The following is a 21,346-nucleotide window of genomic DNA, read 5'->3' on the forward strand; positions in this document are numbered from 1 at the left end:
TTTCCAATATATGAAAAGATGACAATGCATTTACACTCTAGTTTTGATGGCTCAATTAAAGCCCCTAAAATAAAGATTATTTTTGAAGAATAACTAGAGCAAACAGAATGTTTATTTTTAGGGAAATTTAGCTTGGAGCAACAGTGCCATTCGTAACAGCGAAAATACGTTCAAGCTCTCCAGCGGGATAAAAACAGATATAATTCAGAGGTATAGTGTGCACCTGATCATTACTTTTGTTTTTGGTGAAACAAAATAGGCTACATGATGACCACATCTGGTCACGCAACATTACTGTAAATTGAAGAAGTTTCTGTTAGGATCTCCTGTTCCCTGAGCGGCGCTGATAAGCATCTGAATGAACAACGTTGAAAACAAAACGCAGAAGAAACACTACGCGCTCAGCCAATGAGCGATCAGATTACTGGCCGTCAGCGAACCAACTCGTCTCATGTTGAGCTGTACATACATCCAGCGCCGAGTTTCAGGATCCGAGCGCGTAAGTTGTTTCTAATTGTCCTTTTATTGATTGATAAATAACGAGTTTTTATGAAAATTATATTTATGATGCGTTTGTGAAGATTGTTAGGAGCTTGACGTGTTGGGAAGTTCCTCTTATGATCGATGTTTTAAGGCTTTTAACAAATAAACGGAAGTGTACTGGATGACCGAGTTAAAGAGCTAACGTGCAGTCTCAAGATCAGCATCCCATTTAACCTAAATTATTATATTTATTGCCTCATAATATTAATTATTTTAGTGTCCAGATCTCATTGGCTCAGTCAAGCAGTAAATATGGTTTCTAGGGAATTTAAAAACCTTTAAGTCCATCACAAAATTGTACCATGGTAGGCATGGTTACCGCCAAAATACCATAGTCACTACGCTTATCATTATTATTGTATGTAATCTCGATTTTTAATTATCATTACAGTGGGTACTGATACTAATTTTAGTTTTTAATACGTTTTTGATGGAAAACATGTAAGATGTGGAAAAGTCGATTGGCAGTGGCAGTGTTATTGCATAGTTGTCGTGTCCTGCATAATTACATAATGTCCATCTAAAACCATTTTAAAAAGCAATTTTGCTTTTTAGTTTATGACTTCCCCATGTCTTTTATAATATTTGACCATAACATTACATTTAATAACATGGTTGTCTTGTACATGCAGAAATATTGCACTTATGAATATGTTGTTCTACAGGTACAGATTTTGGGATCTCAGTTTGGACTTTGACGCTCTTGGCCACTTCAATGCTCACTGCTCAAGTATGTAAAGATATGCTGAACAAGTAAATATGAAATACTCCAAAGTAGATTTTGAGATACTTACATAAAGAGTGAAATCCTAAAGAGCAACTGGTGTGTTTCCAGGGATTGGTGTAGTTGACATGCAGGCCTGACACCTCCACATTCGTTACTCCCCAGCAAATTCTTTCTCCTCCCTTCCGGATGGCCGGAGCAGTGATGGACAGCATTGTGATCCTTGATGATGACGACGAGGAAGCTTCCACATCTGCATCCTGTTCATATGCTACAACCTGCCAGTCAAAAACATCTCTGAAGAATCAGCTGCCACCGCCGACACACATCTCACAGTCTCCGTTTGCTTCTGCAAAGAAGGATGTTCATGTCCTGAAAGTGGAAAATGAAAAACTGTTTGCGGAGGTATGGTTGTTATGAATATTTACTAAGATATACTATATATTTCATGCAGAAAACGAGCATATTGTGCACAATATACTAACTACCAGGGCATGATATTCACTTTTTTTGCTTGCCAGCCACAGTGGCTAGTTGTTTTCCAAAGTTAATAGTCACTCAGCATTTTCACTGGTCTTAATGTTGACATCGATACTATGGAGAAAAACTGCCATATAGATATTGTTAATATTCTCTCTTAATTTGGAAGCCGGTATATTAGGTCTGCTGTTACTTTAAGACCTGATGCACGGATCCATTATACTGTTAGACACCACTGCTGAAATACACCCACAACTGGTGGGTTGGCGGGTGTAAATGTCAAGCCCTGCAAACTACATAATGGAAAAATATCTAACAGAGCACTAGTTTAGAAACTTTAACTTGTACATAACATTCTGAGGAGTTTCGTCCTTTCGTTCACTTCTAATCCAACCTAATTCCACCTTTTCACCTGGTCCAGTTTGTGGAACATTGCGCCAAACACTCGCAAGATCATCCGGAAGTCGTGACCTACCTGCAGACAAGATACTCCAAGGCCCTGCCGACCTTCCTGTCATCGGTGGAGTTTCGAAACACTCTGGGTCGCTGCCTCACCCGAGCCCAGACCAACACGGGCAAAACCTTCGTCTACATTAATGAACTCTGCACCGTTCTTAAACAGCACACCGCTCGGAAACGGAGCTCTATACAGTCTCTACCTTTTCAGGCAAAGCCTGAGGAGAAGAGCAATGGGACAAATGTGAAGGAGGAGGCACAGGTTAAAGAAGAGGAAAAGCAAGAAGAGGATGAGGGAACGAAGAAAACAAAAAGGGCTTCAAGGAGACAGGTACTGTTGCAATGCATCATAATACTCACAGATACACAAAATGTATATGTAGTGAAGGTTGATATGACTGTGGTCTTGGATTTTTATTGACACTGTTGGTTTTCAGCAGGCCTTGGTTCTGGAATAATTTTCTCCACTTTTAAAAAAGTCTTCTGTAAAGAATTTGCATGTTGTGTTTCCGTTAAAGTGGGATGTGGGATATTCCTATTTGAAATCAACAACCTCGGACCGTAAAAGTGTTTTATTGCATGAATTACAAAGTCTGACTTTGTGTCTTTTAACACTTTTCAAAGTAGGAAAATAGGAATTTTGGCTTTCCAAGGTAAACAGAATGCAGAATAAGTCATGAGATAAACCAATCATTCAAACTGAGATTTGAAGCAGAAAAGTATTTAAAAACGTGTAAATAACAAATGTGCAAGACTACTTAATTGTATAAGGGCATGCACTTTTTATCTAATGAAGCTAAATCTATATGTCTAAAAATGACAGTTCAATACAACATTCCCATATTTGCAAATACATATTAGTTGGCTACAGTATCATATATCCATACTTAATGTCGGTTTATGCTATGTCTGTTTGTTATTAGTTTGTTATTGCTGAATTGTGCTCATTGAAAATAGTTGAGAGATTTTGTCAGAGTATATGCAAACATGTTCATGTAATTGTATTAATATTTGATATGTACATTGTAATTTTTGTGTCTCCTGTTCTGTTTCAGATAGCTTACCTGGAAAACCTGTTGAAGGTGTATAATGAGGAGATCCGACGGCTTCAGGAGAGGGAGTTGAGTGTGGAAGATCTGGAGAAGGAAGACTCCAGTTATATTCAGGAGCACAAGCTCAAACGCAAGGTTCTGGTTTTATACTTCATTGTCTCACTGATTTAGCTTAAATAAGTCTGTTGTGGAAGAAGTTATTGTAGCTTGTTTTTCACTAAATGGTCTTATTGGAATGGACGGGAAGTTTTGAGTTCTGGAAATTACAGTTTGTTCCGTTATAAGTTTGTCCTCATAATAAGTTTTAATGCAGTCAAATTACATTGAAATAATAACATTTTATTGGGTTTTAGATGGTTTTGTGCTGATCTTTATCTTTAATGCTCCTTTCGTGGTCTCAGATGATGAAGATCTATGAAAAACTGTGCGAGCTGAAGGACTGCAACACGCTGACGGGTCGAGTGATCGAGCAGAAGATTCCCTACAGTGGAACCCGCTACCCAGAGATCAACAAAAAGGTTCTTCTTTTGTTTGTCACGTCCCTCAAGATCAGTTCTCATAGGCCACGTACACTGTGTAGAGTTTTAGAAGTGTCAACCCCATTTACATGCGGGAGTGAGTCCCCTAAATTTTGAGGATTTGACAACCATATTTACTTGCAGGTGTAAGTCTTGAAATGTCCTGTTAACACAGCAACTTACAGTGGGGGCCTGACTCCAACGTAGTGCCGTGTTCTCCAACCAGTAACCACAAGCGTTACCAAAGTAAAATCTAAGATGCCAATGTCTGTAAAATCTTCATTAACTGACAGCAGATTTTACTGTATCTTTATGGCTCTCACACTGTAATTGACAGATGACTACTTGTCTGGTTCCATTCACAGACAGTGCAGGTTTTCTGAGAATGCAGTTGTGAGTCCTGAAAGTTAACTGGTGTGAGTTTGGTTAAAGAATGTGTTTGTCACTCCTGTAAATAACCATATTATGTTTGAACGTAACCGTATTAAGGACTCAAATATTGGACTGACACCCGTATTCTGAATTTACATGGCCAGGCCCAATCCCATTTCTACCTCTTAGCCCTTCCCTTTCCCCACCCCTTTGTTTTGCACGTTCACGTTAAGGGGTAGGGGTGTCTTGATTCTCTTTTGGCTGGAGTGGTAGGGGTAAGGGGAAAGGCCAGATAGCCCTTCAAACGAAGATTTTTCAGGAACACACTTCAAACAAAGGGGTATGAGGAGTTTTGCTGAATACACAGACTACTGTGCGGCTAGAATGTGTGTATTGATGCTGCCACTCGGGATCGATCACTTGTGTGTCGCCTAGCTGCCAGTTTCTCCGTAGCTCCGTAGATGTGAACAGAAATTAATAAGTTAAAATTAATAAGTTTAACAATAGTTAAAAATATATCTGCTCATCCTTCATAACGCAGTTGATATTTACATCCCGTATCGTCTGTAAACTCTTGTGTTACCAAGGCAACAACTGACTCGTTTATATTACGTTGCAAAGAGCGCTGTTATCTCAGCAACACAGTAGAAAATTAAAACCATATCCGTCCCGGCCGGCTCAGTTCAACATGGAACGGTTAATAAACAAAGAAAACAGTTTGGTCCAATAGAAAAACGGCTTCACCAGTCTTGTAGGTTCTGTATCATTCTGTATTGTCTTTGGAAACTCTGTTAGATATAGCCTATGCACTTCATTGATGTTCATACTGGTTAAATGTTATAGGACACTGTAAGGCCGCCCAAATCGTCCCAATGGAGGCTAACGATCGGCGGGTGAAGTTCGCTGCGCGTTCGTCTTTTCAGCGGGGAAAAGGGGATTTTATTCCAATTCCTCGTTATCTGACTCCATTTAATGATAATTTAGAATTTGGGTTAGAATGCCAATTGGTTATTTGGTCATTCATTTTTAATAGTTTAAGTACACATTTAATTATTCCGTTTAACCCTTTGTTGAAATTATACCCAACCTGAATAATTCCAGAGCAAGTCAGAATCTATCAAAGTGTAACAATTTATTTAACAGTCAGGTAAATGTATAAAGCCAATTACATAGTCAATTCAAAGGTAATCCATATATAACATCAAATAGTCTGAAGTAAAGAATGAAATGTATACCTGACTTCTGAAAACTACATAATGCTGGCCATCTCGAGACATCCAGCATTACGGGCTGACCGGTTTAAAGTGTCAAGCCTTGAGCTCTTTGCAACATTTCCTTAAATACCCAGAACCAGATACATACCCATCACAATAGGAATTTGCATTGATCAAGTTCTATAGACTTGATTAGAAGAGAGGCCAAATGGCTGAAAGCCACACCCACCATACACCAAGGAAAGATATCTTTAAACCCTTAAAACATTCATGATGTTCTAGTTTACTTCTGTGGAGTTGAGATATTTGTACCAGTCGCACTGAGACATTTCAAACGATATCAAACACATATAATACTGCATTGTGAGGATTGACATTGTAACAAAGAGATTTCTGGTGCATTTCAGGTGATCTCAAGTTTGTGGGAGCAGTAGTTTGGGGGAAGTTTCATGTGAAAGGAAAGGCATGTAAATTAGAGTCATTCATAGATGATTCACTCAGTGTGATGTCGTCTCGGACAGAGACTCTAACTGTATGAATAAGTTCAGATGCTAATTTCCTTTGTTTTCTCAGAGCGATTAGACATTTCGGCATCTACTAGCTTTTTCCAGCCTTACAGATTCCACCTCTTGATCCCGTTGGGTCAAACTCTGGTGGTCCTATGGGATCATAGTTAGATGTTGGTTTGTAATCCTTGAGATGTAGAAATTGTCTTTGTAATGTTAGCAGCTGTAGAGACTGTCGGAAGGCTCTTTGTTCACCTGCAGGACACCGTCTCACCAGGTGTGTGTAGCTTGAGTTTCAGCTGGTGGGTGAATGTGTTCAGGTGTTCTACCTGTAGTCCAGCACAGCATATTCATAGAGTCAGTCTCGGACCTTGGTGAATGTTCAGTTAACGTGTCACTTCTTCATGGGGAAGCTTTTGCTTCTGTAGCACCTTCCCAATGATAATCTGACCCTCGTTGTGTAATCCTCACACCTCCAATGGTGTGGTTAACTGGGTAGCCTTCAATAGGTGGAAGGCTTCTCCGTAGTTGACACCTGAAAAGAGTCTTAATGGCCACTTAACGACTGAACACTGATGAACTTGAAGCCGTAAAGAAATGCATAAGAACATATAATGCAAGAAAACATAAAAGAAAGAACAATGTGGGTTCACGTCAGCAGTGCGATTGGTACACCTTCTCTCAAGTGTTTTTTAAGGTCATAATTGGTGGGGTGGATTAAATATATTTAATCACCTAATTCTTCACTGTCACTGGGATAAAGTGATAGCGGAATTTAAGTATTCTTGGTCTGAATTACCTAAGGAAATGCAGCAAAAAGTCAGTGCAGTTTATATATTTAAATAGATGATATGCATATAATAATAACATATTTACAAATATGTTATAACAAATATTCAATCACAATTATGAAAATAAACATATATATATAATAACCACTGTGTGTTTTCAGGAATCTTCCAATGCAATTAAGGCAGATCTAAATATGTTTAGTCATACAATAATGGAGATTGTGTATTCCTTGTCACAGTGTGTGTGTGTGTGTGCGTGAGTGTGTGCGTGTGCGTGTGCGTGTGCGTGTGCGTGTGAGTGTGAGTGTGTGTGTGTGTGTGAGAGAGAGAGACTTTGAGAGACTGTGAGAGAGTGAGTGTGTGTGTGTGTGTGTGTGTGTGTGTGTGTGTGTGTGTGTGTGTGTGTGTGTGTGTGTGTGTGTGTTCGTTAGATTGTCATCATGTGACCAACTCTACTGTCCTGTGTGTGTGAAGCTATTTGGATCTGTTGGTGTGAAAAGATGGACAATAGATCTTTAGTGGAGTAACACTTTTGGACTCTATGCCATCTATGATGTGTAGTGTACAACCTGGATAGATTTGATCTGTTTCAGGTGATATGAGGGTGTAGTGAAGGAGGTGTGTGTTCTGTGTGGAGATGGGTGGAGTCTTATCAATAACAATCTGTGTTGCAAAATTTAGTTCCAGTGCTACACTGGGAGGTACGTTTTGTGAAGTGTGAATGACCCCATCAAGTGTTTTCGCACCCATCTCTTGTTCTGACAATTCCATTGTTTGGCTCTGATGGGGTGTTAGCCCCATCTTGGTGTCCATCCTCCAAGGAATTGCAGTTTTCAACCTGAGACAGAAATAATGTAAAGAGAATCACAGTTAATTCTGACATTATCAACAGCTTCAGTCAGATGTGGACTTATTTGAATGGCACTATTATGCCTGTTGCAATTTTCATCCTGGCTGTCACATGAAACAGAGTTTCATCGGCCAGGTCTGAATTGTTGCTGTTGTTTTAGTACAGTGTGTGACACCTTAAAACTGTTCTTACAGTCGAGCCTTCACAGTCTGCTGTGAGCATTAGAAACCCCAGTTCTGCTGGAGAATTTTTCTGGATTCATCAGAGCTTTTATCGCTCATACTGTCATGAATTCCGATGGGTTGGTTCCCATGGCTTTATTTCCAGTTGCTCTCTTTACAGTCAGATCTGTGGGCAGAAATTGATTCACCTGTTTTGGTGTTGTCTGCATTGAATTTTGTTTTACGGTGTCGCACACACATTTGATTATTTGAGGTCTCTGTGACCTGTAAAAAAAAAATTGAGGTACTTCTGTGGTGAAGGGTGAATTGGTTTGCTATTATCAGTGCCACACATATAGCTGTGTTCTTGTAAAGGCAAAAGATAACAGCACAACCCCTCCCTTTTGGCACTGGGAATTGAACCAATGCAACACAAGATTAAAATCGAATACATTTCTTTATGCATTACCTCAATATTTTATCTGACTCAATAATGTAAACGTTTTAATTATTTCTAATACTTTACAAATATGAATAAACGTCTGATTATTCTGCTTAACTCTTTACTTTATTGAAATCATTCATTAGGTTCTTAGAGTCACAGGGTCTTCGCACTTTCCAGTATGCGGGCCCATAATCACAAACTTATCAGTCTTGGTCAAGTAGACAGAGGTTAAATCTTTTATATTGAGTTATAGTCAGTAAACTAAGATTCCGATAACATGAGTATTCACAAACTCGTCAGTCTTGGTCGTCAGTAGAGGCCATACGACTGATATCTTGGACGCCCGTGCTACACGTTGATCATTCCAAGATATTTTTGTTCAGTCCCCTTGGGTTTGAATTCTCGTAATTAATGCAAACTGCTTTCAATCAGAGGCCCATGACCATCACCACAGATTCAAGTGACCAACTTACTATCTCTAATGGTGACTTTCTATAATCATGCCGTGGTTTTCCACGTCTACGTAATTTAGAGCAATATTACAACAATCAGGAATTAGGGTTGCCCTATTTAGATTGGTCTAACAATTTGTTATTGTTCTAAACGGAAGACGTCTTTAGTCTTTCAACCCGCAGTCCAAGTCTACGTATCTGAACGCCAATGTGTTAGTCGGAGCTCTAAAACATCAGCCTGGTGTGCTTTTATGCTCCACCGAAAAACTGTGTTCTAGTCCGTGTTACTAACCTGAGCGTAGTCTTGTGGTGTCATGGATGTACATGATCCACTGAGTTATTAACACAACATACGTTATAGCATTTTCATGGTTAATGCAATTGAATAACACTGTAGCCACATGGCAATCCTATGCTCCACCTGGGAGACAAACAAATTCAACAAAGAACCACATTTATTCAGTTTTTCTCAAGATACATGGTCTAGAATGCATATAGCATCTACAACCTTTATCCTAAGTGTTTCATACACTTACAGTAAAGCAATCTTGTGTTTTAAAGAATAAACTTAAATAGCCTAGGTGTTTTTATTAACACAAACAACTATCGTGTGTTCAATGCGCACGTGTTTAGTACAATTACAAATTTGAAAATGCATACGAACTAATACCAAGCGTTAGGCGGAACTCTAGAATCTCAGTCGGCGTGCCTCAAAGCTCCACCCAAAAACTGAACTCCAGTCCGTTACTAACCTGACAGATTTGCGGTAACAATACATCCTAATGCACTAAAATCAATAATTTCAGAGTAAATCAAAATTAAATCGAACGCAACAACATATTTATCAAAGTGTCTTAAAGATAATGATTTTGATTCGGCCCTGCAGTCACAGCTGGCTGGCATGTACATTGCTTGCACAACAACAGTCAGGCTTAAGGCCAATGAGCGACTCTGTTGGTGTTAACATCCAATGAACTAGCTGTACATGCTGAATGCAGTCAAATTCCTGCTCGAATTCTGTTTTGAGTGAGGTTTCGGATTTTATTTTCATGCCAATACATTTGAATATGAAAGACTGGTTCAAGACTGATGCAAGCACATTCGTTGTATCTCTTTTTAGATTACAAATGCCTAATTGCTTGATTTAGTCTATTTACAGACTAATCTGCTCAGTGCACAGTGGCAATTTTAACTGAATTTACAAAATGTGATAGATTTAGGTGTTACTTATTTGGCTAAACGCTCCCATTGAACATAGAAAGTCTTTGTTCTCCGAGTGGGCGTTGTACGCCCCGTGGGCTCGCTGAGCCACTCAGAAACATCATGAGGTTTCTTAACAAAAATACAGTAACAACATCACTATCATTCTGTGTATCAATCTTAGATTTGAATCGTACCACCTCTTAATCATTTGTAGCCACGAGTAATTTAGCTGTGTGGCAATAATAGCTGTAGCCAATTTTGATCAAACAAAAAGTTCTCTTCATTTTTACATGTTGCATATGCATCAGCCTGTTTTTCCCAACTTTGTTTTTCATAAACAAATGCATCAACGTGCGTATCTATCAAATCACAAATGCCTTCCAATTGTTTACAAACTTAGATTTTTAATTCTATTGTTTGCTCGTTCTCATCGTGTGTTGCTAGTTTGTTGCAGCTAATAAAACAACGGAGAAAGCATTTAGCTGATTTTAAAAACGCTCTAATTTACAAATGCTTATCGAGTCTCAGGAAATAGTTTGGAAGGTGTTTTTCCAATTTAGGTTTAGTTGTTGTAGGTCTACGCCGACAAAGAAATATTTTAAAATCCATAACATGAGTTTTAATTCCTCTACTGCGCTGTCGCTATCATGTCCCTGATATGTGATTGTATCTAAATTCTTAAACCCCACCGGATTGCGGTTCCGGTCTAGCATTGGGTATTCCGACCCATTCTATTAATGTGTCTATATGGGATGCGTCTGTTTTTCCCTAAACATTTCTAAAAAGGCAAAAAGAATTTTACTTACCAGAACAGCTGAAGAAAGAGAAGCTCAAACCTCTTGTTGATTTTAAAATCGAAACTTTGCTGAAAAGACGTTGCTCGTAAGAGAGTTGCAACATCACGGAGGCTGGTCACCATTTTGTAAGGCCGCCCAAATCGTCCCAATGGAGGCTAACGATCGGCGGGTGAAGTTCGCTGCGCGTTCGTCTTTTCAGCGGGGAAAAGGGGATTTTATTCCAATTCCTCGTTATCTGACTCCATTTAATGATAATTCAGAATTTGGGTTAGAATGCCAATTGGTTATTTGGTCATTCATTTTTAATAGTTTAAGTACACATTTAATTATTCCGTTTAACCCTTTGTTGAAATTATACCCAACCTGAATAATTCCAGAGCAAGTCAGAATCTATCAAAGTGTAACAATTTATTTAACAGTCAGGTAAATGTATAAAGCCAATTACATAGTCAATTCAAAGGTAATCCATATATAACATCAAATAGTCTGAAGTAAAGAATGAAATGTATACCTGACTTCTGAAAACTACATAATGCTGGCCATCTCGAGACATCCAGCATTACGGGCTGACCGGTTTAAAGTGTCAAGCCTTGAGCTCTTTGCAACATTTCCTTAAATACCCAGAACCAGATACATACCCATCACAATAGGAATTTGCATTGATCAAGTTCTATAGACTTGATTAGAAGAGAGGCCAAATGGCTGAAAGCCACACCCACCATACACCAAGGAAAGATATCTTTAAACCCTTAAAACATTCATGATGTTCTAGTTTACTTCTGTGGAGTTGAGATATTTGTACCAGTCGCACTGAGACATTTCAAACGATATCAAACACATATAATACTGCATTGTGAGGATTGACATTGTAACAAAGAGATTTCTGGTGCATTTCAGGTGATCTCAAGTTTGTGGGAGCAGTAGTTTGGGGGAAGTTTCATGTGAAAGGAAAGGCATGTAAATTAGAGTCATTCATAGATGATTCACTCAGTGTGATGTCGTCTCGGACAGAGACTCTAACTGTATGAATAAGTTCAGATGCTAATTTCCTTTGTTTTCTCAGAGCGATTAGACATTTCGGCATCTACTAGCTTTTTCCAGCCTTACAGCACTAATAAAAGTAACGGGGTATGATGACGTGTAATGGTATAGTAGTGGTGCCCAATTTCTTAGGGGAATAGTTTCACCCCTACAGCTTGCCATTTTGTTTCAAGGGGAATCAAAAGGGGAAGGGGTATAAAATAGAATTGGGATTGGGCCTTCTAAGTCTTTAGATGCTGGACTCTTTAGCAGTTTACTTGTAACAGAGGTTTGGGTGATGAACGAGTCTGTAAATCATTAATCAGATATGGATTTTAAGCGTATGAGCTTGAGGCAAAAAGAGACCAAAAAAATGTACAATTACATTTATACACTGATCAGGCATGACATTATGACAGGTGAAATGAATAACTGATTATCTCTTCATCATGGCACCTGTATATATTAGGCAGCAAGTGAATGTTTTGTCCTCAAAATTGATTCGTTAGAGGCAGGAAAAATGGGCAAGTGTAAGGATTTGAGCAAGTTTAATAAGGGCCAAATTGTGATGGCTAGATGACTGGGTTGAAGAATCTAAATTGCAGCTCTTGTGGGGTGTTCCCGGTCTACAGTGGTCAGTATCTATCAAGAAGGTAAGTGGCCAAGGCTCATTGATGCACATAGGGAGTGAAGGCTGGATCTGTCCGATCAAACAGATGAGCTACTGTAGCTCTAATTGCTCAAGAAGTTAATGCTGGTTCTGATAGAAAGGTGTCAGAATACACAGTGCATCACAGGTTGTTTGCGTATGGGGCTGCATAGCCGCAGACCAGTTGTGGTGCCCATGCTGACCCCTGTCCACCGCCGAAAATGTCAACAGTGGGCATGTGAGCATCAGAACTGGACCATGGAGCAATGTAAGAACGTGGCCTGGTCTGATAAATCACGTTTTCTTTTAACATCCTATGGATGGCTGGGTGAGTGTGGATCGCGTACCTGGAACACATGGCATCAAGATGCACTATGGGAACCCGGCGGAGTCAGTGTGATGCTTTGGGCAATGTTCTGCTCTGAAACCTTGGGTCCTGTCATCCACGTGGATATTAAGTTTTGTTGCAGAAAATGTACACCCTTTCATGGAATCGGTATTGCCTGGTGGCTGTGGCCTCTTTCAGCAGGATAATGTGCCCTGCCACAAAGCAAAAATGCTTCAGGAATGGTTTGAGGAGCACGATTTTGAGGTATTGACTTGGCCTCCAAATTCCCCAGATCTCAATCCAATTGTGTATCTGTTGGATGTGCTGAACAAACAAGTAGATCCATGGAGGCCCCACCTTGCAAATTACTTCAAGAATCTGCCGCTAACATCTTGGTGCCAGATACCACCGCACACCTTCAGGGGTCTAGTGGAGTCCATGCCTCGATGGGTCAGGCTGTTTTGGCAGCAAAAGGGGGACCAACACAATATAAGTTCATAATGTTATGCCTGATATGTGTGTGACATAAAAAAAAATTGAGATAGAGATGTATTTTTTTTAATCAAAGTATGGTACAGCTGAAAGACCTTCATAAAGGTAAACATTTCTCCTGGAATGAAATCCATTGGGCAAAAATCCAGAATGAAAAATGATCTATATTTTTCATGTTTATTTTGTATAACTCTTCTTTTCTCTTTGATTTGTAGATTGAACGTTACATTAATAGTTCAGAAGCTTTCCACAATCCTCCGGACTACACGGATATACTAAAGGTTGTGCAGCGTGCCAACGAACGCTACAATCTCCAGCTCGCCCGCAAACAGATAACCCAGATCGCTCAAGAAGCCTTCCGAGAGACGGGCAACAAACTGCAGGAGAGACGCCACCTTGACATGGTCTACAACTTTGGCTCCCACCTTACGGATTCCTACAAACCTAGTAATTCATTTAATTATCATCCAGTTTAGCTAGAGAAGATTACGAAATCATATTGTATTAGTCTGATGCCCTGCTTCTTTGCTTCAAATTCATCAGTGTTTTATGTACATTTCTGGATTGATGTAATAAATGATGGACCACAGTAATATTTAGTGATTGTAAGTTAATCATGTGAGGTCAGGTGGCATTTCCTGTGTTTTTCCAGCATTTGATCCTGCACTCACTGACCCAACACTGCATCGCAAACTACGCTCCAATAGAGACATGGCCCTCAGCAGCCTGGAGGACGTGATCAACAAATACGCCAATAAACAGGAAGACATGGAGGTCGAGGAAATGAGGAAAAAACAAGAGCGAGAGAGACTGAAAAAAGAGGTAAAAGAACAATGTACATTCTTATTGTTCCTTTTGTTCTCAGAGAACTAAAGGAATATTACTGGGATTCAGTCATAAAATCAAACAGATATGTTATGCTTAAAATGTATTGAAATGCATTTTAATAAATTAAATAATGATTTTAAGTATTAAAAGTATACAAATATAATAAATAATCAAATGAAATATTTCTTGATGCAAAGATATTGTTAAATTTTATAATTAAAATGAATTCAACTCCATTTGAGTTACTAAATTAAATAATGATTTTAAATATTTTAAGCTATAATTAAAATATTTTTTTTATCAAACAGTTTTTTTTAAATATTTAATTATACTTAATGATATAACAATATTAGCATTAAACAGCAATAATTATCTATATTTTGTGAACAATATAAAATTAATATAATTTAAAAAAGTTAAAATATTCTTAAATAATATTTAGAAAATATTTCATATTTAATTAACTTGTATTCTTGATGCACTTATTGCTATGTTGTTGATTTATTTATTTATTTTAAATATAATGGCTATTTAAAATAAATTAGGGATGCACCAAAATGAATGGACCAAAAGGATGCACTTGGCCAGAGACCAAAAAACTAAACTTTATTTATTTATTATTTTAAATTAGCTTTTTTATATATATTTTTTTTTATAAATGTATTAATATTGCATTTTTTAATGAAATACAGACATTTTAATGATACTGAATAAAAGACAACAACAACAAGCCAATAAAATAAAATAACCACAATTTTATTAAAAGTAACACACAAAAACTGGACGGAAAATATTTTTATATTACATATCAATTAGGGCAGCACGATTATGACAAATCATAATTGTCGATTATTCCCTTGAAATTGGAATTGCGATTATTAAATAATAATTAAATGATTATCACAATTTATATTGAATGATGTTTTGAATAGCTTTATACTAGGGGTGTAATGATACACTTGTGTCACGATTCGATATAAATCACGATACTTAACTTATCGAGGAACTTATTAATATTTTAAGACAAAATAAAGAGTTTTTTTATTTTTTATTATTATTAATAAAATATTTATATCAGGACCCACAAATATTCCCAGATTGCATCATTATACATTATATTCAACATTATATATAGTGGTTTAATGTAAAAATGTCATTGAAACTTTTAATTATTTTCCCCTCACATATTTTTCACGCTTTCAATGCATGCAGCATTCTCTCCCGGTCCCTCTTCTCCCTCTATTAATGCACTATACATGTTAGAATAAACCATCTAAAATGCTTTAAATAATCATACTACTAAAACCAAATGTGATCTGGTGATTTAAATGATGTTTGCGCTTTGACTTTGAGGACTGTCATTCCAGCAGCGCTTGCACGCTTCAAATGATCAATGCAATCCGTCACAGTTCTAATCGCAAGAAAGTGTGTTAAAATGACTATTCCTAAACCGTAAATGTTTAGCTTTAAATTCTGCATGTACTCACGCTCATGTTGTTTTCGCGTGTCTCGCAATCATTTGAACGTCCGTGTTTACTACAGTATGTGAGTCGTGGTAAATCTGATCATCAGATAGAGCCATTGTCTCTCTTCAGAGGACTAAGGACTTAGATTTGAATTAGACGCTCGATTAGTTATTTTTACAATGCTTTTGTGACATTTATTGGATCTTTTTGATGCAAAGTTTGAGAGGAATGGACAGCCCACTGTCCGTCTTGATGCCCTAAGCGTCAATACTTTATGATGCCCGCGGCACTGGGAATGGACTTAAATGGAGGAGGGACAGAAATCACAGGTTTTATAACAAGCATCATTTGTGTTTAGAAGCTACACGAAACAACATATAGGCTGTGCGCACGGCTTCTGTGCTATTTCTCATGCATTCGACCAGTCAGCGTACTGCTGTCAAAGTAACATGATATCTAAGCATGCAGAATAATATACGTTTTTTTTTTTGTGTAATCGTGGCTTTGAACGATTACATAATAGTAGCATCCATAATCGTAATAGTAGATATTCGATTAAATGTGCAGCCCTAATATCAATATAATATGCTTTTTCAGTTCTATGCAACAGAATCAGGTCTAACAGGTTTATTTTCTGACCAAGTTTCGTATAGTCCAACAAAGCTATTATTTTTAGAGCTGTGATCAGACTGTGAACAAGAATATCATTTACCAGCTTTGCCCAGCAGGGCTGTGCCACACCATGCAGTACAGTAGGGCAATTGAAACAAGTCTACTACAGAGATATTTCTTGTCGGCACGTCATTTGAGCGAACAACTTTGCTTTTTCAGTGAGCATGAAAAAAGGTAAATTCGTGGAGCGTTCGTGTGGGATGTGAGCAACTAAACACGCGCATAATGCATAGAGCGGAATATTTAGCGCAGCATCTCATCTCACCGGGGCGCACTGTGATAACAGCTTGAGCGAGAGTGAAAGCTGAGCATATTTCTTTCTAGATATTCCTGTTTCTGCATTGTCCAAAAGGAAGGTAAGCATGCTAAATGTCCTTGAAACAATTTTGAATCCGTTTTTTCTTTCTTGACATTTGCAGGCCCTTAATGGGCAGCAGGGTGACGAAAAAGAAAAAGAAGAACAGGAAGAAAAAGAGGAAGAAAAGGAGGAGGAAGAAAAAGAGGAAGAACAAGAGGAGGATGAAGAAACGGACGATTCCTCTGATCCTGATATTGAAGAGGAAATCCAAGCCAGTCGAGAACAAGCTGGTCCAGGTATGGAGTGAAGAAATCTTCATCTCCTTCGTCTAAAACATTGCTGCTTGTATATAATGTGTCCACTTCACGGTGAGAGAACCAATTTCTCCTTTGCTGACGTGTTTCAGATGATGACGAAGAGGACATCGAAGAGGAGCAGTTGAACAACAGTGACAATGAACAGCCAATCAATGAGGACTCTCCTCCGTCAGTCAAATCATCCATACAGGATACAGAGGAGGATCCGGGCGACGACGACCAGCAGTCTCCAGCCAGCAGCACACATGAGGCAGAATCTATGGAAACTAACGGCACACCTGCTAAACAAAGCCCCCAGTCCACGGAGGACATCAGTCAGTCAGAGACAATGGACTCTTTGCCTACCGTCAAGGCAGAACCTATTTCCACTGATCCCATTAAACCTGTTTCTAAAAGCACCAGTGTCTGCACTGAGACTGTCGCCACTAATCGGGCCTCCTCTCCAACCCCCATGAGATCAGCCAACTGCAGTCCACTACCTCCAACAAGCCCTTTACTCATCGACGAGACGGGGAACTACAGGAAGAGGAAACGCACCTCGACTAAAAAACAAACTGCCGCCTACAATGGGAATTGCACACAGGACAGGTAAATCTGAAGGAATTGTACAAATGTAGCATGAGAAGTTGTTTGTTTAATCACTTACTATTAAAAGGGGTCCTATTATGCTTTTTTACGTTTTCAACTTTCTTTAGTGTAATGTTGCTGTTTGAGCATGGAAAAACGTCTGCAAATTTACAAAGCCAAAGTCGCTCCAAAAGGAGTTATTCTCTGTATCAGTGAGCACTGTTTCTGATCTCCCTGAAACGCCTCAGTTGTAGTCTTCCATTTTCTTCCTGGAAATTACGTCACAATGTTCCACATTTTAATAATTCCCACAAAATGTATAGGCAAAAAAGGGACGAGGCCTTGTTGAGTTGCATTAGTGATGTGTTGAAACTCGTAGTTATGGTAAAGGGGTGGGACATATTTGAAACACACTAAAAACACTTGACCTATCACAACACACTGGTCCAGCTGACCAATCAGAGCACACTGCGTTTTCAGAAGGAGGGGCTTCGTAGAAACAAACTAAACAGTGTTGCTGACAGACTGGGAAGAGAGGAGCTGCAAAAAGGTACAATATGGGGGAAATGAAATGTTTTGAACATTTTAAGCGTGAAAACCTATTTAAAAAACAAAATCAAGAATTTCAACATTTTAATTTAAATGACCATTTAAGCTACTAACTTTTTAATTATTATCCGTAAAGAAAATCTTTGTTTAGGCTTGGAAATTAAAATGTTTTTCATCATTAATATTTCACTATTAATATTTATTTATTAGCAATGATTTTATTTTATTTTTTGAGATTTTTTTTTCTTTTGAGTTTTTTTTACAAGTTAACAAGTTAATTAAATATGACATTTTTTAAATATTATTTAAGAATATATTAACTTTTAAAAATTATATTAATTGTATATGGTTCACAAAATATAGATAAATATTGCTGTTTATTGCTAATATTGTTATAACATTAAGTATAAATAAAAAAATTAAATATTTATAAAAAAAACCTCCTTGATAATTTTTTTTTAAATTAATTAAGTTTTGACCAAACCTGGCCTGTCAAGTACAATTAAAATGTTTAAAATGTTTAAAAAAAAAATAGATTTTTCATTAAAAAAAAAAATACTGTTTTATTAACAATATTACTGTAGTAATTAACTGCAAGATTTATCTACATTTTGAAAAAAATTATTTGTGGAACACAATAGGAGTTTCTGAAGACTTTTTTTCTCTCCATACAATTAAAAAATACCATAAATGTCATTAAGGGCCACACAGCTCATGCCTTATTCAGAGTCATTTGAAACCATTTGATAGTGTTCTGTGAGAAACTGAATGAAATTTCAGTCAGTCGCTGAGTCAGACCCGTTAAACTGGGTCCAAATCATGCTTGAGAGCCAAATCATTCAGACTCATTAAGACAGAGTTTCTAAAGCAGATCATGTGATTTCACTGGAAAGAACTGATTCAAAATAATGATTTGTTTGTGTTTTGGGCATTGCCATGGCTCTTATGAATGTGCCTAGAAGAGCTATGGCTGCTGGTCAGGAGATGTCAAGTTTTTTCTCTGTTTGTGTTCCCCAAAAGAAAGAAAGCCATACCGGTTTGGAACAACATGGCAGTTTTAGGTGAACTATATTTTTTTTATGCAGTGCTGTTTTTCTCGTGTTTATCAGTGATATTCCTCTGGATATGGGTGTGATCTGCTGCACTGAGCGGGAAGACTCAACCAGGAAGAGGACAGTGACTCCGACAAAAGGCATGGTCAGGAATTTAAGAGCCACACCACCGCCCAAGAGAAATAAGGTGACTTTAGTTTTAGCTTACATTGAAAAACTGCATTTGCATTTTATTACACTATTCCAGTAGCAAAGAGGCTGATTTTAACAGCTCAGAAATGTTTTTGCATGCGTTTAAGACCTTAGTCAGACACGAGGCTGTGTGGGATAGACTTACATTCTTTACAAAGGCACACACTGTATAAAATATCACATCATTTTCCTAACTCAAGTTTTTAGCTACTGAAAGTCTTTTCAGAAAGTCATTTTTTCAGCTGAACATTCAGTATGTTGTTAAACAGCAGTATAATTCATTGAACGCACTATAATTCTGTCTCTCACAGCCTCGTTTTCATGGTAGTCACCGCAAGTATAATTAATATAGTATTATATAATTTATTAATATTTTTATTTGGTTTTTATATTATTAGTTTTAGTTTACATTTTAGGTATATTTCCCATAAAACTAACCCATACCACCACACCTCTCTGTAACTTTACCCGTATCCCACCTCAATATCAGTAAAGTGTTTTGGAATACGATATGAACACAATTAGTACATTGTACTTATTTGTTTATGTAAGTTCATGGTAGTTAAGGCCACCTAATATAAAATGGAGTCTGTGGGACCGAACTAACTCCTGTGTTTCGTGTGTTGACAGGTGAACGTGGCCACTCAGTGCGACCCAGAGGAAGTGATCGTTCTCTCCGACTCAGAGTGAGCTTTGCCGTCACAGGGTACTGAGCTGGCATCTCAGACAGCTTCCTGTTCCAATAGTGCCTGCTAATGTGAACATAGAAAACATTTTTTTATTTTATTTTGGACTGCTTCAATCAGCATTTGAACCTCCGCCGCGTATCCGCAATGCCACAGTTTACTTTTTATACGAGGGAAAATGGCATGCCATTATTCATTCTGGCTTTTTAGAGGTATTTTGGTATATTGTAAATGGGTCTTGCCTCTAAACATTCTTACTCTGAGGGTTTATCTTGTATTGTATTTATGTTTTTAGTTTGAGGGTTTAGATGCAATCCTCATTTGTGCCAAGAGTCATAAGGGGAAGTGAGCTTTCCCTCTTCAAGTCAATAAATGCTCTAATTTTTTTTTTTTTTGTAGTGTTTGATTTACATGTTGATTACTTTGTACAGTGCACTGTGGATTTTTTTAAGCAGCTGTAGAAATAATTTTCCACATGAACTTATGAGCAACTTGATATGCTCCGTCTCACAAGCATCGGAATGTTTGTTTTCAGATGACATCTTAAATGAATAGTTTACCCAAAAAATAAAAATTCACACATTAATGACTCAACCTTATGTTTCTTCTTCTTCTGTGGAATACAGAAGAATAAAATTATATAGATTTGTAATGACTTCAGAGAGTAAATATTGAGGGAATTTTTCTTTTTGGGTGAACTATCCCTTTTATTGGCCTCAGGTGAAAAGCACAAGAGTTAAGTGTATTCCTACACTTGACGTTTGATATTGAAATGATTTGTGTAAACTGCTGATGATTGATCTATTAAATTGATCAGTATTGTCATATTAATAATTGTTTTTAATTACGCTGCTTAACTAATTGAGGATAACTCTGGCATTAGAAAAGACAAGGTACATCAAGAGAACATTAGACATGTTGTAGAAGGTTCTACTTTTTATATTAATAACAATTTGTATTATGTGCAAAATTTGAATGTGAAATGTTATTGTTCTAAGACCTTAATTATTCCACCATACTGGTTAAAAAAGGCATATTAAATAATGCCTTTTTTTTAAAAGTGTTTTTTGTTGTGTACTTAAAGGGTTACTTCAGCGATTAGCATATGGCTTTGTATTAGTAGAAACCCTGGAGTATATTCAAATGATTGTGCTTTCCCCCCTCATATCCCCCTGAGACAAGAGATTTATTTTATTTTTTATATTATTTTATATTTTGAGATTTATTGCATTTTATTTCTGGAAAAATTCCTCCTATGATGCAAATTGACGATATTTGCATCATAGGAGGAATGTTTGACCAAAGGCTAAAGACTACAGCCAGCAGAGGGAGCCATTTCCGCATGTTTTGAACCCGCGAGTGAGGGATGGAGATCACACTCAGAGCTCAGCTCAGCTATAGGCACTCATTTAAACGGAGCTATGGTGAGCAATGTAAGTCTTTCAACTTCTCAAGTTAATTTCTATGAAAGTTAAGCTTCCAAAGGCATGAACTGAAACGCGCCAGACTGAACTCGCGTTGTGAATGTATGCCGTGAGTGTAGTCACGATTACCTCAGCTCTCATCACAAGAGCTCATCAGCTCATTTATCTGACTCCTGCAGTTAGTGCTCAGTGCTGTGAGACTCGCGCGGTGATCACTCATTATATTGAACAGACACGTTCAG

The 21,346-nt window shown here is 37.7% G+C and overlaps 1 protein-coding gene across 2 annotated transcripts; it reads left to right on the top strand.

Moving 5' to 3' along the window:
- Nucleotides 1-401: 401 nt before the first annotated feature.
- On the top strand, nt 402-20,067 carry daxx (death-domain associated protein). Of its 2 annotated transcripts, XM_067424969.1 has the most exons (12): nt 402-499; nt 1,209-1,273; nt 1,433-1,672; nt 2,169-2,534; nt 3,259-3,390; nt 3,657-3,773; nt 13,269-13,500; nt 13,706-13,875; nt 16,439-16,613; nt 16,724-17,222; nt 18,860-18,989; nt 19,625-20,067. In XM_067424969.1, exons 1-12 carry the CDS (start codon nt 409-411, stop codon nt 19,682-19,684), a joined length of 2,277 nt encoding a protein of 758 aa, XP_067281070.1. In that variant the 5' UTR covers nt 402-408; the 3' UTR covers nt 19,685-20,067. The 2 variants fall into 2 exon arrangements, with proteins under 2 accessions (XP_067281070.1, XP_067281071.1); XM_067424970.1 differs by lacking the exon at nt 402-499 and having other exon boundaries at nt 1,379-1,672.
- Nucleotides 20,068-21,346: the final 1,279 nt, after the last annotated feature.

This window comes from Pseudorasbora parva, chromosome 19, assembly GCF_024679245.1.
Source record: "Pseudorasbora parva isolate DD20220531a chromosome 19, ASM2467924v1, whole genome shotgun sequence".
NCBI classification, from domain to species: Eukaryota; Metazoa; Chordata; class Actinopteri; order Cypriniformes; family Gobionidae; genus Pseudorasbora; species Pseudorasbora parva.

Coding starts and splice junctions, on each gene's coding strand:
- daxx (XM_067424969.1), top strand. CDS start 409: ATGAGCGATCAGATTACTGGCCGTCAGCGAACCAACTCGTCTCATGTT. Junction 3,391..3,656: donor AGCACAAGCTCAAACGCAAG/GTTCTGGTTTTA, acceptor TCGTGGTCTCAG/ATGATGAAGATCTATGAAAA. Junction 13,876..16,438: donor GAGAGAGACTGAAAAAAGAG/GTAAAAGAACAA, acceptor TGACATTTGCAG/GCCCTTAATGGGCAGCAGGG.